Source organism: Topomyia yanbarensis, chromosome 2 (assembly GCF_030247195.1).
Source record: "Topomyia yanbarensis strain Yona2022 chromosome 2, ASM3024719v1, whole genome shotgun sequence".
Taxonomy (NCBI): Eukaryota; Metazoa; Arthropoda; class Insecta; order Diptera; family Culicidae; genus Topomyia; species Topomyia yanbarensis.
The window spans coordinates 314,328,879-314,343,697 of record NC_080671.1 but is presented as its reverse complement, the minus strand read 5'-3'; the positions used below and the strand labels follow the sequence as shown (position 1 = coordinate 314,343,697).

Genomic DNA, 14,819 nt, shown 5'->3' with positions numbered 1-14,819 from the left:
CTTCAGCAGATATGTGTTCGAAGGTCCAGTCAGAAGAAATAGGTTGTTTCAGCTGCATCCTAATCTTGCGAACCCCATTGATTGAGAATGCCCGGGAATAAGTTTCTTCGGGTTTCTACATCACTAATGACTAATCGAAGTAGCTTTGACCACATTAGCTGCCTTTGACGGTTCTTGATGGGAGCACGTCGTCTGGTATATGACACATGCTTTTCTTTGGCATAATGTACATTTGGCATAATGATCAGTAATCAGGCATAATGATCGTCTAGTGTAATGGTCATTTGGCATAATGGTCGTTTTGAAATATGCATTAAAATCTCTGTTATATTCATCGTTGACGTCTAATGTGGCTAGGCCACATCGTTTTGCGTATGGTGCTTTCCGACATCGCTCCGCTCCATCGGACTTAAACTAGTTGATAGCTCCTATGTTTGAGTAACCCGGGCAAACGAGTCATCATAACATTGGCTACCTCGCCCGGCGGATCCTCAGCGAATTTGCGCCGCTTCGGATCCTTAGTCACGATTATGCGACAAAACCAAGAGCTATTTGGTACATCGGTTCAAAGAATTGCTCATGTTTGAAAAAAGGAATCAAACCCTAAGGTTGAGTAAATCGGGCCAATGGTCACCAGTTTACCTGCGAGCGCTATTTGGTACACAAATTAAAGGAATCAAACCTTGTCTCTGGAAATTAAATGGGTATATTTGCCAGTAACATAAGGGTTGATTCCTAGATCAGTCATGAGCTGTTTTTCAAATTTGTATACCAAATAGCTCTCGCAAGTAAACTGGTGATCCATCTGTTTGCCCGGTTTACCCAAACTTAGGGGTTGACTCCTTTCAAACATGAGCAGTTCTGTGAATCTGCATGTCAAATAAGTTCGCAAGCAAAGTAATGATTTACTCGTTTGTTCAGGTGTGTTTCAGTTCTCGATTCATAATTTTGACAGTTCTATAATATAAAACTGAAAATTACTAGAGCTTTGTGTCCCCAGCAGCGGTTTTAGCGAGAGTTTTAGTTAGTTTAAAATTCATGTTTCGCCATGGCATCGGTGTTACTGGACTCAAAATTATTTTCTCCCAGTCAATCGAGTCTAAGTGCTTGTGCTATATGCTTTCTATGTATTTAAAACTCAGTTCTAAACGTGTTTTAAAATCAGCAACAAATAGAACAGTCGTATAACAGTTTTAAATTCTAAAACAGTACTGTTTGAAATTATAAAACAAAACGCTCTGCTGGGGATGTGTTTGTTTCAGTTCCAGTTTTACTTTGAAACTCCTATATCAAATAGAACGCTGCTGAACATGCCGCAAGGGTTGATTCTTGTTTCAATTATGAACAGCTCTTTAAATCTATATACCAAATAGCCCTTGGTTTTGTCGCATAATCGGGACCAAAGATCCGAAGCGGGATTCGCCGGGTTCCGACAACGGGTCGGTGGCCCCTCGCAAACAAACAAGTAATACGATTGTTTGCCTGGATTACTCAAACATAGGAGCTATCAACTAGTATAAGTAAGCGATGTCAAACAGCACCAAACCTAAAGCGATGTAACGTAGCCACATTAGTCGTCAACGCCTAGTAACAGAAAATTCAGAAACAGAAAAATGTATATTTCAAATTATGCCAAACAACCATTATGCCAAAGCATGTGTCACCTACTGTTATGCCAAATGAACTTATGCCAAACGCAGTGCACCCGTTCTTGATGTCCCTGGGGAACTTGCCAAAGTCCTAAGTTAATGTCCCATCTATTTTTCAGCGAATTCTTGATCGATTTTTACAAACTTGATTTCAGACGAAAGATGTTGCACACTGCTATTAGGTTTTATTCAGATCTGACTCTTTGTTCCGGAGTTATAGGTTGGCTAGTACGGTCACACAGGAGTTTCCCATATTAACCGTTACAATTGTAATACCTCAGAGGTTAAAAAATCGAAACACAAAAAATAAAACTTATTTTAAGGTAAAAATCTACTGAAATGGACATCAAATTACTTCGCTTCGTAGATCTAGTTCACTGATGACCAATTTAAGGTACTTCAAAGTTATTCTCTACTATCGAAGTTCCGGGACTCGCCCATATTCCCGAATTATGATCACATCGGTTATTCGTTGTTTACTGAACCGATTTGCACAAACCAAGTATCAAATGGAAGGTGTTACATGCGGTTGATTACACCCCTCATCAAACCCTCCTTCCTCTCTGAAGTCCCGTTGGTCACATTGACCATCATAAAAAAATTCCGGCGATCCCGGAAAAATGGCCATCTTTCAAAATTAACAAACTCACGTCAGTTTCTCGGATCTGGTTGGGCCGATTTTCCCAAGATTAGTCTCAAATGAAAGGAATAATATTTCCATTAACTTCCATAAAGTTACCTACGAATCGATTGTATGGTTACGAATATAGACTGAATCGTCCGGTCACATTTGAAATATGCCGGAGCTCAGATTTTTTTATTTTTGATGTCAAATGTCTTCAATATGCGTGAAACGTCGAGATTTAATGCGTCTCGAAAAAAAAAACAAATATAGATATATAGATGATATCGCACCTTTTTTCTTTTTAATATTTCCGTGGTTGTTTCGAAAAATTTTTGTAAACAATTTTAAGAGTTTAGATCATTTGGGCATAAAGTATCCTTCCCATACGTGGGGCGAACAGTACCTTTCTTCTTCCACTAGCACCACCACCGATCACTGGTTCTGATGGTTCGAGTTTTCGATTTGGCCCTTCTCTTGCAAACGTTTAAAACTCCAATATTGATTTGTATTCTTGTATAGTAAAAATATAAATTTGAAAGTTTACAATGAATATAAACAACCATCAAATCCTACACCCAAAACGAATTGAAATTCTGCTAAGCTGCTGAGATATAGCGAGAAACTTGATGGGAAATTGTGAGTTTTTTGTCTCGGATCACTGTAACTTAAGGATTGGCTCTAGTTATACTGAAATCTTAGTAGTTTTTCTATGTAAAAATGTCCGAGGAACACAATGGCATAATTTTCAAAAGAAAAATACATGTATTACGAGAAAAATACAGTTTTGCTTTTAAACTGGAATTATTGCATGTTTCGCAATACTGTAACGAAAAATTAACTATTTTTTTCTAGATTCCTTGACCAATTTTTTTTAAAATGCATCTCACCGATAGTTTCTAGACCAATTTAAACTGAAGATTTGAATAATAGTAAATAAATTTGAACAATTGAAGCTTTATTTGTTTAGAAAATTGTCCATTCACAATAATGAGAGGAGGGGGGGGGGGTTGCTCCTCTAATCTTCGGACCATCACATCATATGATTTGGTATTCTTAGTATGTATAACAAACATAAAGATGTGACACAAGTTGCTAAATAAGCGCAATAAAATCCTGTAAATGTCAGATCATGTGCCCTGGTTGGACTGGTTGTTTTATGTAGTTTTCAAATGGTTTACAATATCGCCCTTATGTTGAAGGAAAAGTTAGAGGAAATTTTATGGGCCTTTTGAAAAATCTATTGTTGTTTATGGAGAAACGCGAATAACTTATGAAAAGGTCGCAATAAAACAAAATAATTGTCCTGTTAAAAAAAAATATCTGCAGAACTACTACGTTTCATAAAATTTATTGACCCTCCGAATATCTCTCTACGGGGGTATTGACTAGGTTTTTCAAGCAAAACTACTCTGAACATCAGTCTTTCTATATGCACATCGCACACAATGTTCGCTCTGGTTCTGTGCTCATATTAAACCCACACTTTGTGTACGAACAAAAGAGATTATAACTACTAGAGGTCGCATGTCGCTGCTAACACTGAAAGTTTATCATCTCGCTCTTACATATGCTAGGCCCATTAGGTTGACACCTCGTCGCTGTTGTGCTATCTTATGACAAACGCCATTTTGGGGTAAACTGAGTTAGATATGCCACATTACTTGTTTGAAAAATCTCTACAAAGTAGCGTTTTCAGAATTTTGAAATTCTACTTGGTTACTTAGATATAGCTAGAAACATGATAAGAAATTGTGAGTTTTTTGCTTCAAATCACTATATATAGGGATTGGCTCAAGTTATATTGAAGTTTTAGACGGTTTTATGTGTGAAAATGTCTGAGGAACACAATGGCATAAACATTTTTGAAAGAAAATTATACGAGTTGTGAGAAAAACACAGTTTTAGTTTTGAACTGAAAATAAAATATATTTGGCAACACTGTAATCAAGAATAACCATTTTTTCTAGATTCCCTGACTCATTTTCTTTAAAATGCATTTCACCGAATGTTTATAGACCATATGAACCCAAAAATATGAATAAAAGTTAAAAAGTGATGATTTTTTTCAATGGAAAATTTTCCATGTACGATTATGACACGTCATACAAATTTTGTCAACAATACACGCCTATGACACGTGTGAGTGCGATTTTTGTTTACATTCACAGTAAAAACTCGCAACATAGTCAACCGATCTTCGTAATATTTGAGAGATTAATGCAGAACAGATAGAAGCATCAATTGTCTTCTTTGGATTGTTTATACCATTTATAAGTTTCAAGATATTCAAGCTCAAACTTTAAAAATCGTTTTTCTCGAAATGTGCTAAATGGCGCTTGTCATAAGATAGCACAACAGCGACGACCTATTGCCCCGGGTACACACATGTCAAAGTAATGGGATACAACATGCTAGAGCGAGACGAGTTTCAGTCCGTGAATACATGGAGACAGTAGCGCTTAGCTCTCTCTAGTAGTTATAATCTCTTTTGTACGAACTCAAACACGCAATTTCGTACCTAAACACGTGCACATGTTCGCCTGCACAACTGAACCCCATGTACGTACACGGTGTGCGTGCACATTGGTTCGTGGCACCAGTTTTCTCTTTCTCACTCTCATCGTCACTAGCGCTGACTCTTTTTGCCAGGTGTGAATCGTTCTCGTGTACGCACCCGGTGTACGTACACGGATGTTTGAACTAGAGTTTGCACATCGTTCGCTTGGGTTCGATGTTCGAGGCGAACTTGTACATCGAGACGAAGCATGTCTGAATCTGAACGCATACGCGAAATTTTGTACATAGGTACAAAATTGTCCATGTTCATGGGAAGTCTGCTGAACATACTTCTTCCTGTTCATATAAACTTGAAAACGCACAACATGTCAACATTTAACCTAAACTTGCCTCCATAGAGCAGATGACAACTTTGGTTGGTGATTGAAAAAGCATCAATTTGAAATGAAGACGTACGGTTTAGCCATGAAAATCCCGCCAACTTGAAACTGAATGATTAAGGGAGGCTTTGAATTTTAATCATGGTTGAGATGGATTGAACTGAAAGTTGGCTTTTGAAAGTGAAAATTTGCATCACTGCATCTCCATGATCCAAACACACTGAAAAGGTTTCTTTTAGTGTTTTAGATTATTGAATTTTATGATGAGGAAGCGCGAATAATTTTAAAAAAAGGCTAATTATTTTTGTTGGAGCAAAATTGCGAATATCTCGACAACTATCGCACTTCGGAAGATTTTTGATGAATGCATTTTAATTTGAAATGATACTTGGAATCACATTCTGTAATAAAATTATTATTTTGCATGTCAGTTAGCATGAAATATAAAAATATGTAAAAAATTATCGTTTGAAAAACGAATTTTTAATATAAATTTTTGTTTTTGTAAAAAATGGCGCAACATTTTTTTCAGTGCATATTTTTTCATACAAAAGTTAATTGATAATATAATTTGTTCTCAGATAGTTTTGCTGTGCAAAATACAGTAATCGGATCAATTTTTTTTAAGCGAATGAACGCAGAAGCGACTGTACGCTTTTGAAAAATTGCTCTTGTATCAAAATATTGCAATTGCCAGCGAAAATCATGGAGATTCATAAAACGAACACAACTGCAAATTTTCATTCGAAGCGGAGATGCTCATATTTTCCTTCTCACAGGTTGATGGGATTGACGGTATTGTAAACATCATCAAGCCACAATAGATTCAATAGAGTTATTTAAATATAATGACCTGCGCTCTTTTTAGTTTCTATTTGCCCCAAGTTCTACTACTAGAGTTTAATTAGTTCTCATGTTAATAATCCACCAATCATTATGACTACTCAGGATTTGATTTATATAAGAAGCCCGCTTCAAGATGTTCATTACAATACGCCTCGATAGTGGTGTATCAAGGAGGCCAGAAGGGCTGATGTGAGCCTTTTTTCTATTCTATACCTCTCGTCTATTTACCAGCTCCAAACCAACAATCAACCACTAACAAATAGATAATTGAGAAATTGCTATGTGTGGTGGATGGCTATTCAAGGATTAATAGTGTTTGAAGTAGTAGTGTATATCTTCCATGTGATGATTATAACTTCAGCTGTATCTTGTACCTGTCTAATCTATTACGTCACTCATATATTGTCTTATTTCTTCTTTTTGAGTCCTATACTGCCATTCTACACCCGCCTTCAGTTGGGTCAGCAAAGATGGTGATAGTGAATGTCTTAACACACACATTCTCAAAAGCGGTCTCAAGCGGGAACCTACAAAAAAGCCCTCGCGCACGCGATTACGAATCGGTCGCGTCCGGAAGTCTCTCTTTGATCTTAGAAGCCTAGGTCCATGCCGTCAGCTGGACCAATTAAGAAAATACGCTCATACCTATTAGACAACACGTCTCATGGCGACATGACCGGAAACCCTATCGATATAAGGGATCCCAGTATCTGCCAGAATTTTAACCGCACACCGAACATTTAATATCAGACTCACGGTTTGCGTGACCATTCAAGAACACACGCTACAAAATCACGTCAGCGTACAAACTTTAGAGCCCATCGCAATTTTACAAGCAACCTACGCCAACGAACTCGCAAACATGATTACACCCCGGTGATAATGTGAACGTGTCAGCACTCATAAACTTACCAACGCGATCTCAAGCGTCAACCTACAAACTCCCGCGCTCGCGCCATCATGAATCGGGATCCTCCGGAAGTCTCTGTCCTCGGTACCAACAGTCTAGATCCATGTTAATTAATAAAAAAATAAAATTGAAAAATTAAAAAAAAAAAAAACATCTCCCATATCCACTAGACAAAACGTTCCATGGTCGGGAACTCTAGTGATATGGGGTAACTCACTCCCTGTCAGAATGTGATCCGTATACCAAAACTAAATATCAGAATGACAGTCTTCGCGGATGTGAATGTCCGCAGGGTTTCAAAATCGAATTTATACACGCGAAGTCACACACGCGAAAAACACGTCAACATACGAACGTTTAAGTCCTTCGCGATCATCTACGCACACCTATGCCCGCGATCGCGCAAACTTGATAACACTTCTGTAATTATGTGAACGTTTTAGTACTTACGAAGTTACAAAAGCGGTCTCAAACGCGAACCCGCAAACGCGCGCGATCATGAGTCGGTCACGTCCGGAAATCTTTACCCTTCATTCTAGCAACTCATTCAGTTGGACCAGTAAAAAAATAAAGCTCATATCCACTAGATCACACGTTCTACGGCGACATGACTGGGAACTCTAGTGATATGGAAGAACCCACTTTCTTCTAGAATCTGAATCGTACCCGAAAAATAAGTATCAGATTCACGGTTCGCACGCGATCATTCTAGAACACACACGAATATGGGAAAGGCACACGATTATCAAATAGAATTTATACTCGCGAAGTTACATTCACGTTAGCACACGCGACATACAAATGTACACGCGATCGAACACGTTAACGTACAAATGCTCGAGTTCCTCGCGATGATACACGCGTTCGCGAAGTCCCTACGCCCGCACATACCTGAACCGTTCAATAAATATCACATTCAGAATCACGGCCCGCTACAATTGGCCTAAAGCAGTATTTTAGTGGGCGCCATTGCCAGTCTCGTTTGCAATTATAGTGTGTGATTCTGACGAGGAACCCTTCTGAGAACTTAGCTCTACAACTCCAGTAGGACAACTCTAAAAAATTGTGAAATTTAAAAAACTGTCGTCATCGCCATTTTTCCTTAGTTTCACCTTGAAATATGACCTTATATCTAGTTGAAACAGTGGATATGCAAAAAACCATTTACGAAAAAATGCTAATAATACGGTGCGACAAAATAAAAATAATTGAATGTAGTTTTAAATGGATATAGTAAAGGTTGTAGATCTGGTCAAGTACAACACAAAACCACGTTTGATCAATTTAATATACCCTCAAAACCTTGATTTATAGCAAAAAACGATTTTTCGGAACATTGGACGCTAAAATTTTTTTTACGCGGTCATGTTTCAACCGATTTTAAATTTTTTGAGTGTTTTGGAAAGAAGACGAAATGGCCTTTCCAACGATATTCTATGTTATTTTCTTTTGTTAAAAGTACTATGCGGTTTTGGGACAACAATATGAAAATTACCATTATTTTGCAATTTTTTCATTATCCTGCTCATTCGGGAAGCCATTAGCGCGAGTGCCGGAGGGTTAAAATATGAAAATTGCGAACATTTTTATTAGAAAGCCTCTCCGTTTTAATAATAATTGAAGAAGAGCATTTGGTTCCGCATCCAATGATCTATATTTTGTCAAAATCGGATGAAAAATGGCAGAGTTATTGATTTTTTCCAAATTAGAAATTTGCTCGCATGAACTTTTAAGGGGCAGGTCTCAGATAAAATTTTCAAAAAAACTATTTTTTTTGCTCGATTGCGTATACATTCAAAAGTATGTGTGTGTACGTTGAACATGAAATTGGATAAAATAACGCAAGACATAATTATAGCATCTTATAGTGCGAGACACTAACTCCTTAAGAGTTCATGCGAGCAGGTTTCTAAATTGGAAAAAAATTAATAACTCAGCCATTTTCCAACCGATTTTGATCAAAAATAGATCAACAAAAATTTTAATTAAAACAAAGACGTTTCCTAATAAAAATGCTGAGCAATGTCTATAGTTTTAATCAAATGATAGCAAAATAATGGTAACTTTCATATTGTTGTCCAAAAACCGCATAGTACTTTTAACAAAAGGACATAACAAAGCATACCGTTTGGAAGGAAATTTCTTCTTCTTTCCAAAACACTCAAAAAATTTAAAATCGGTTGAAAAATGATCACGCAAAAAAAAATAATTTAGTACCCAAAGTTTCGAAAAATCGTTTCTTTGCAATAAATCGAGATTTTGAGGGTATACAACATTTTTCATACATTGTTTTGTGTTGCATTTGATGAGATCTACAACATATACTAGGTCTGTTGAAAAGTACAAAATCACTGTAGCACCGTGTAACATTTCAACGATAATAGTTAGATATGGAATGAATTGTAACAAATGTTCTGCCCTAAAACAATCATAATGTTGTCTGAAGATTACTTCAGTTTTAAATCAATATCCCAAAAGCTATGTTACTGGTGTTTTCACTAAAAGAAAGGGCTCACAAATTACAAAAACTCATCCACAGATATAATAAGGCTAAATTTTGTAGGTTTAGTCAAAAGTTAAAATTCCTGCTTTATTTACATTCTGGACCATTTAACCAACAAATGGATAGAGATCAATTTCATAAAATAATTTTTACATTTTACGTTAAAAAAAAATAAAAGAACAACTTTGGGCTTTTAATATCAGCAGCATCTGAAAGACCACAAACAGCATATGGCTTAATGGTCCAATTGTCCGTATATTGATATACATAGTGGCCTAATCGCATAACATGTTTAACCGTTGTGTGTCCAACGCGGTACCCGGGTACCTTTTTCAGTTTCAATTAATTAAATTCCTATGTTTTATCCATAGCTGGAAATTGAAACTTTGTGACATCTTAGAACTTCACTAAGTCAAGCTTTTGGGTTAATAATATTGTTGATATAGTAAGGGTGGGAGTGAGGAGGGGCTCCTGCATTTTTTTACTACGTAACAGGCCGACGTGGGTACCCGGGTACCCACAAAACTAAAATGCCCGTAACTAAGGTAATATCCAACCGATTTCGATACTTTTGGCCGTTTTGGATGCCGGAACTCATCCACTTTTGGACTTGGTAAAAATGAATCGGGTTACTTCATTCGGTTCCCGGGAATCCGGGTTTCCGGAAGCAGGTTCCAGTGCTGGGGTACTATTTGCGAACTTCAATGGAATACTAGCAATATGGGTATCAAAATTCTTGGAATTGCATCAGTAGGCTGTATCTCGTGGTTTTGGAACCATTTGGTGATTTGACCCCGGAACGGACATTCCGGAGCAGGTTCCCGTGGGGCCGTGAGTGGCCATTCCATTCCAATTCCATTTTTCAAATTGCCATAGGGTCCCGTAACAATGAAAAACAGACTTCCGAGACAATTTGAAAAGTTTTGATACTCATATTGCTAGTACATTATTAAAATTTGCAAATCATATCCTAGTACTGGAACATTACTCCGGAAAATCCGGAATACCAAAAACCAGATCCATTATTCCGGTTCTATTGTACAGAATCAAAAAATGAACGTTCCTGAATCCAAAATATCTAAAAGTGTCCAAATCGGTTGAAGGAAGCCATAGTTATAAGCATTTCAATTTGTGGGTACCCGGGTACCCTCGTTGGCCTGTTAAAGGTATTTTTTTTGTTGGACACATAACTGTCAATTTGTTTAGGTAGTTTTCCCGGTGTAGCCTGATGGTGTTTTGCTTCGAATATTTACGCGAAAGTCATTTTACACACAAACGATGCAATAAGAAAAATTTGATAAAATAAACATCCCCACCCGGATAGAATTTTACAATAGCATTTACCCTACAAACAATCATAAAACAATAAATATTATAGTTATTACTGTTTCAACATTGTTCGATGCCAAATTCTCAGAGTAGATTTACAATAAAATTTCATGTAACAATAAATTTCACTGTTCAGCAAAAAACTGATACAGTGCATTCACATTAAATTTTACTGCTTTCGAGAAAAAAAAGTATGGAGAAAAATTGATTTTTTTAATGTTAAGATGCATAACCACTCCTCTTTTTCACTGTAAAAGTCTATTTTACATTGAAATTTACTGTAAAAACGTTAAAGTTTATTGTTTTTGTATTGTAGCATAACACTAAAACTTACTGTAAATTATTGTAAAATTACTGTACTGTCACAGTGAAAATCATGGTTTTGTTACTGTACATTTCTATTCGGGCAGACACTACATTAATTTCGGTTGGTCGGATCGGTTCGTTACATTTCCTTCAAATCTATTCACCTATCTACCCGCTTTATTCAAACGATCCAATCATATATGGCGGAGAGAGATAGCAATATTCTAGTCTGGCATCGTCGTCGTTGGTCGTAATTTGCTATAGTCGTTATGGAAAGTCCCCAAATTACGTGAACCTTCACGTTGTTACCAACTCATCCGGCATACCGTAAAATAAATATAATCATACGTACGGGTAACTTCTGATCGCGTTACGTAGTCTCAGCTCGAACCTTTCCAATAAAACCTGAAGGGTGGGAAACGTGCAGAGAAATAGGGAAAAACTCCACTAGGATTTTATTACATGCTCTCACTTTCTCCGTACTTACACAGTCGTCACCCTAAACGGTTATCCTTGTGGATGTGATGGGATTCGTTCGAACACACAGGATGCACGACCGAGCGGCAATGAAAGCACAAAGTTGCAAAATAGACATGTGCTGGTCTGCACGCGTCTGGCATCGGAGCGGTGATTTTCGACTCAAACGCAGTGTGATATTATCAAAATACAAGACAAATACATTGTCCCATTATGTATATCGATTCAATTGTTTTTGCGGGGCCGGTCATTGACGTCAATTTGTTTCGTTTGGTATCTGGTGACCTTCGCAAGGCTGTGTGATTATCGAGGTGCGATTTTACTTGAGCAGGGATGAAACACAAAAGTCACAAAAAGGATCGACGCGAGAAGAAGCGCAGAAGGGATAGAACGGACGATGAAGTGTGTTTTATGGCATTCGTATTTGAAATAGAAAATGTCCGCGCGCAGAATTTCTAATAGTAATGGAATGTTTTTGTTTTCGATGTTTCTTCCCCGCAGGCCAAAACTGAACCGAACTCTCCTCATCAACCGAGCGGTGAGCTCAATCTACAGAACGTTAGTCCTAATTTGATTCAGTCTCACGGATCGAATGTCATCTCGTCGTCGATCAAACATCAGCAACAGGTAAGTTTCACAATGATCTTATAAACTATAATCTTTTTGTAGTCAAGTACAAACGGGAGCCACCTTAATATTAGGCAAAGCGATCAAATGTTATTTCTATCCAGTTGAACTTGAAGGTGTATTTCTAGGATTATTTTTTGATACTTTCCAGTTCACAAACAGATTGGGAAACAATAGACGAAACAAAGAGAGAGTTACTGCAAAAAATAACCCTTTTACTAGTAACACCGACAAAAAGTTTCAAACAGGACATACATGACTTGAGCAGTTTGGCTTATATCAGCAGCGTAACATCATGTAATTTCTCCATTATGCTTGCTCATAATCTATAGCATTAATTTCATACAATGTAAAAATTATCCAAGCGAAAATATTGAAACTTAATAATTGTTCTGCGATTCATTCGATCAAAATGCGTTTATTGAAGTAAGACGTAAGGTAAGACGGTTGTTAGTCAAAATACCTAAAACTGTCAAATGGTGAATAAGCAATGATGAATGATAAGCAAAAAAGATTATTGCGCTAAAACAACCTGAGCCACCGTCTCAAATTGTAACTCATGTGAACTTGTTGGATGTACAGTTGCAATGAAACTGCCAGGAGCATATCTAAAGATAAATATGCTGTGGTCAAGTAGCATGCAGTTAAAAAAGCAATGTACGAAGTTTAGTCTTGTTTGTGCATCAATTCGGTGCGGTCGTAACACTTAATCGCTTGTGGACAAGTAGTAGAGGTTTTCAATTGTAACAATAGTTGGAAAAAAGGGTATTTATTTTATCTTTTCAAAGAAATTTTTTTCAAAAATATTTCGTCTCATCAGAATACGACACTTACTTAAAGCCAAAATAACTGAGGAATTCCATGAGAAACCGATCGACCACAAAATATAACCATCGTCGTTTCGAACGAAACTTTAATGTTGTGTTCGGTTTATGAATATCCATGATTTTCTCTGACAATTGCAATATTTTGATACAAGAGCAATTTTTTAAAAGGGCGTAGACATTTCTACGTGCCATAATTTCAATTTTTTTTTGTTCGATTACTGTATTTAATACAGCAAAACTTTCTGAGAGCGAATTACAAGGGATGAATATTTCTGAACGAAAAAAATGTTGATTCTATGATGGAGAACTTATCGGAAAAAAAGTTTTTCTAACAATAACTTTAAATTGCATACTAGTTGACATATAAAACTGTAATTTTATTACAAAATATGAGACGGGCATAGCGTAGTTAGTAAATCGATTGCCTTGTATGCAGCTCGAGTCCCAAGGTTAGAGATTTTTCCAAAAACAAATTTCTCTAACCCGAAAAGAGCCTAAGGGTTAAAATCTCTCTATTCAAAATAAAAAAAGTATATTACATATTACAATTCTTAGTATCAGTTTAAATCAATATGTATTTAACAAAAATCTTCCAAAATGCGATAGTTTTCGAGATATTTGGAATTTTGTCACAACAAAAACAGTAAATTCGTGTAATTATGCCCTTTTTAAAAGTTATTCGCGTTACCCCATCATAAATTGTCAAAAATTTAATGTTTATCGTTTTAAAGACGCAAAAGAACGTTTTTCAGTGTATTTGGATGATGGAGAAGCTTTTAATAAAAAAGTTTTCCTAACAACTTTTGACATATTTTTATAATTCATGCTATTTGCACTCAATAATACAAATGTCTTTTTGAATATCAAAATGATATTAACAAAATTTTCTGAAATGTAGTAGTTCTCGAGATATTTTAAATTTTTTATAGCAACAAAATTCTTTTATTTTATTACGACCTTTTCCGAAGTTATTCGCGATTCTCTATCAACAACAAGTTTTTCAAAAGGCCCATAACATTTCCTGTAACTTTCTCTTTGACATCAAAGCGATATTGTAAACCATTTGAAATCTATAGGAAAACAAAATACTATTCAACCATAGGGTCTGAAGATTAAACTAAATGGTTCGATCATATTTTGGTTGTTTTCATGTCGCTTTCAAATGAGTTACAATATCGCTTTGATGTCAAAGGAGAAGTTACAGGAAATGTTATGGGCCTTTTGAAAAACCGATTGTTGTTGATGGAGAAAGGCGAATAACTTGTGAAAAGGTCGTAATAAAGCAAAATAATTGTGTTGTTATAACAAAATTTAAAATATCTCGAGAACTACTACATTTCAGAAAATTTTCGCCATCTGCATTTTTATTTAAAATGTCTTTTAGAATCATATTCAAAAAGAAAATTGTATTTTTAACTGCAAATAGTATGAACTTTGAAAATATGTCAAAAGTTGTTGTTGGGAATACTTTTTTTGAAAGCTTCTCCCTGATCCAAATACACTGAAAAGGTTTATTTTACGTCTTTAAATGGTAGACATTAGATTTTTGACGTTCTGTGATGGGGTAACGCGAATAACTTTTAATTACACGAATTTATTGTTTTTTTAGAACAAAATTCCAAATATCTCGAAAACTATCGCATTTTGGAAGATTTTTGTTAAATGCATTTTGATTTAAATTGATACTCAGAATTATATTCTGTAATAAAATTACAGTTTTGTGTGTCAATTAATATGAAATTTAAAAAATGTATAAAGTTATTGTTCGAAAAACTTTTTTACCGGTAAGTTCTCCATCATACAATCATATTCAAAATGTTTCC

At 36.1% G+C, this 14,819-nt stretch overlaps 1 protein-coding gene across 7 annotated transcripts in view; it reads left to right on the top strand.

The window, feature by feature from the left end:
* The window catches only part of LOC131683622 (protein AF-10), a 56,201-nt gene that overhangs the window by 14,409 nt on the left and 26,973 nt on the right, over positions 1-14,819 (top strand). For all 7 annotated transcript variants that reach the window (XM_058965752.1, XM_058965750.1, XM_058965751.1 and 4 more), the window contains exon 6: positions 12,044-12,169. In XM_058965752.1, coding sequence (XP_058821735.1) covers positions 12,044-12,169 — 126 coding nt within the window. The remainder of the gene's footprint in view (positions 1-12,043; positions 12,170-14,819) is intronic.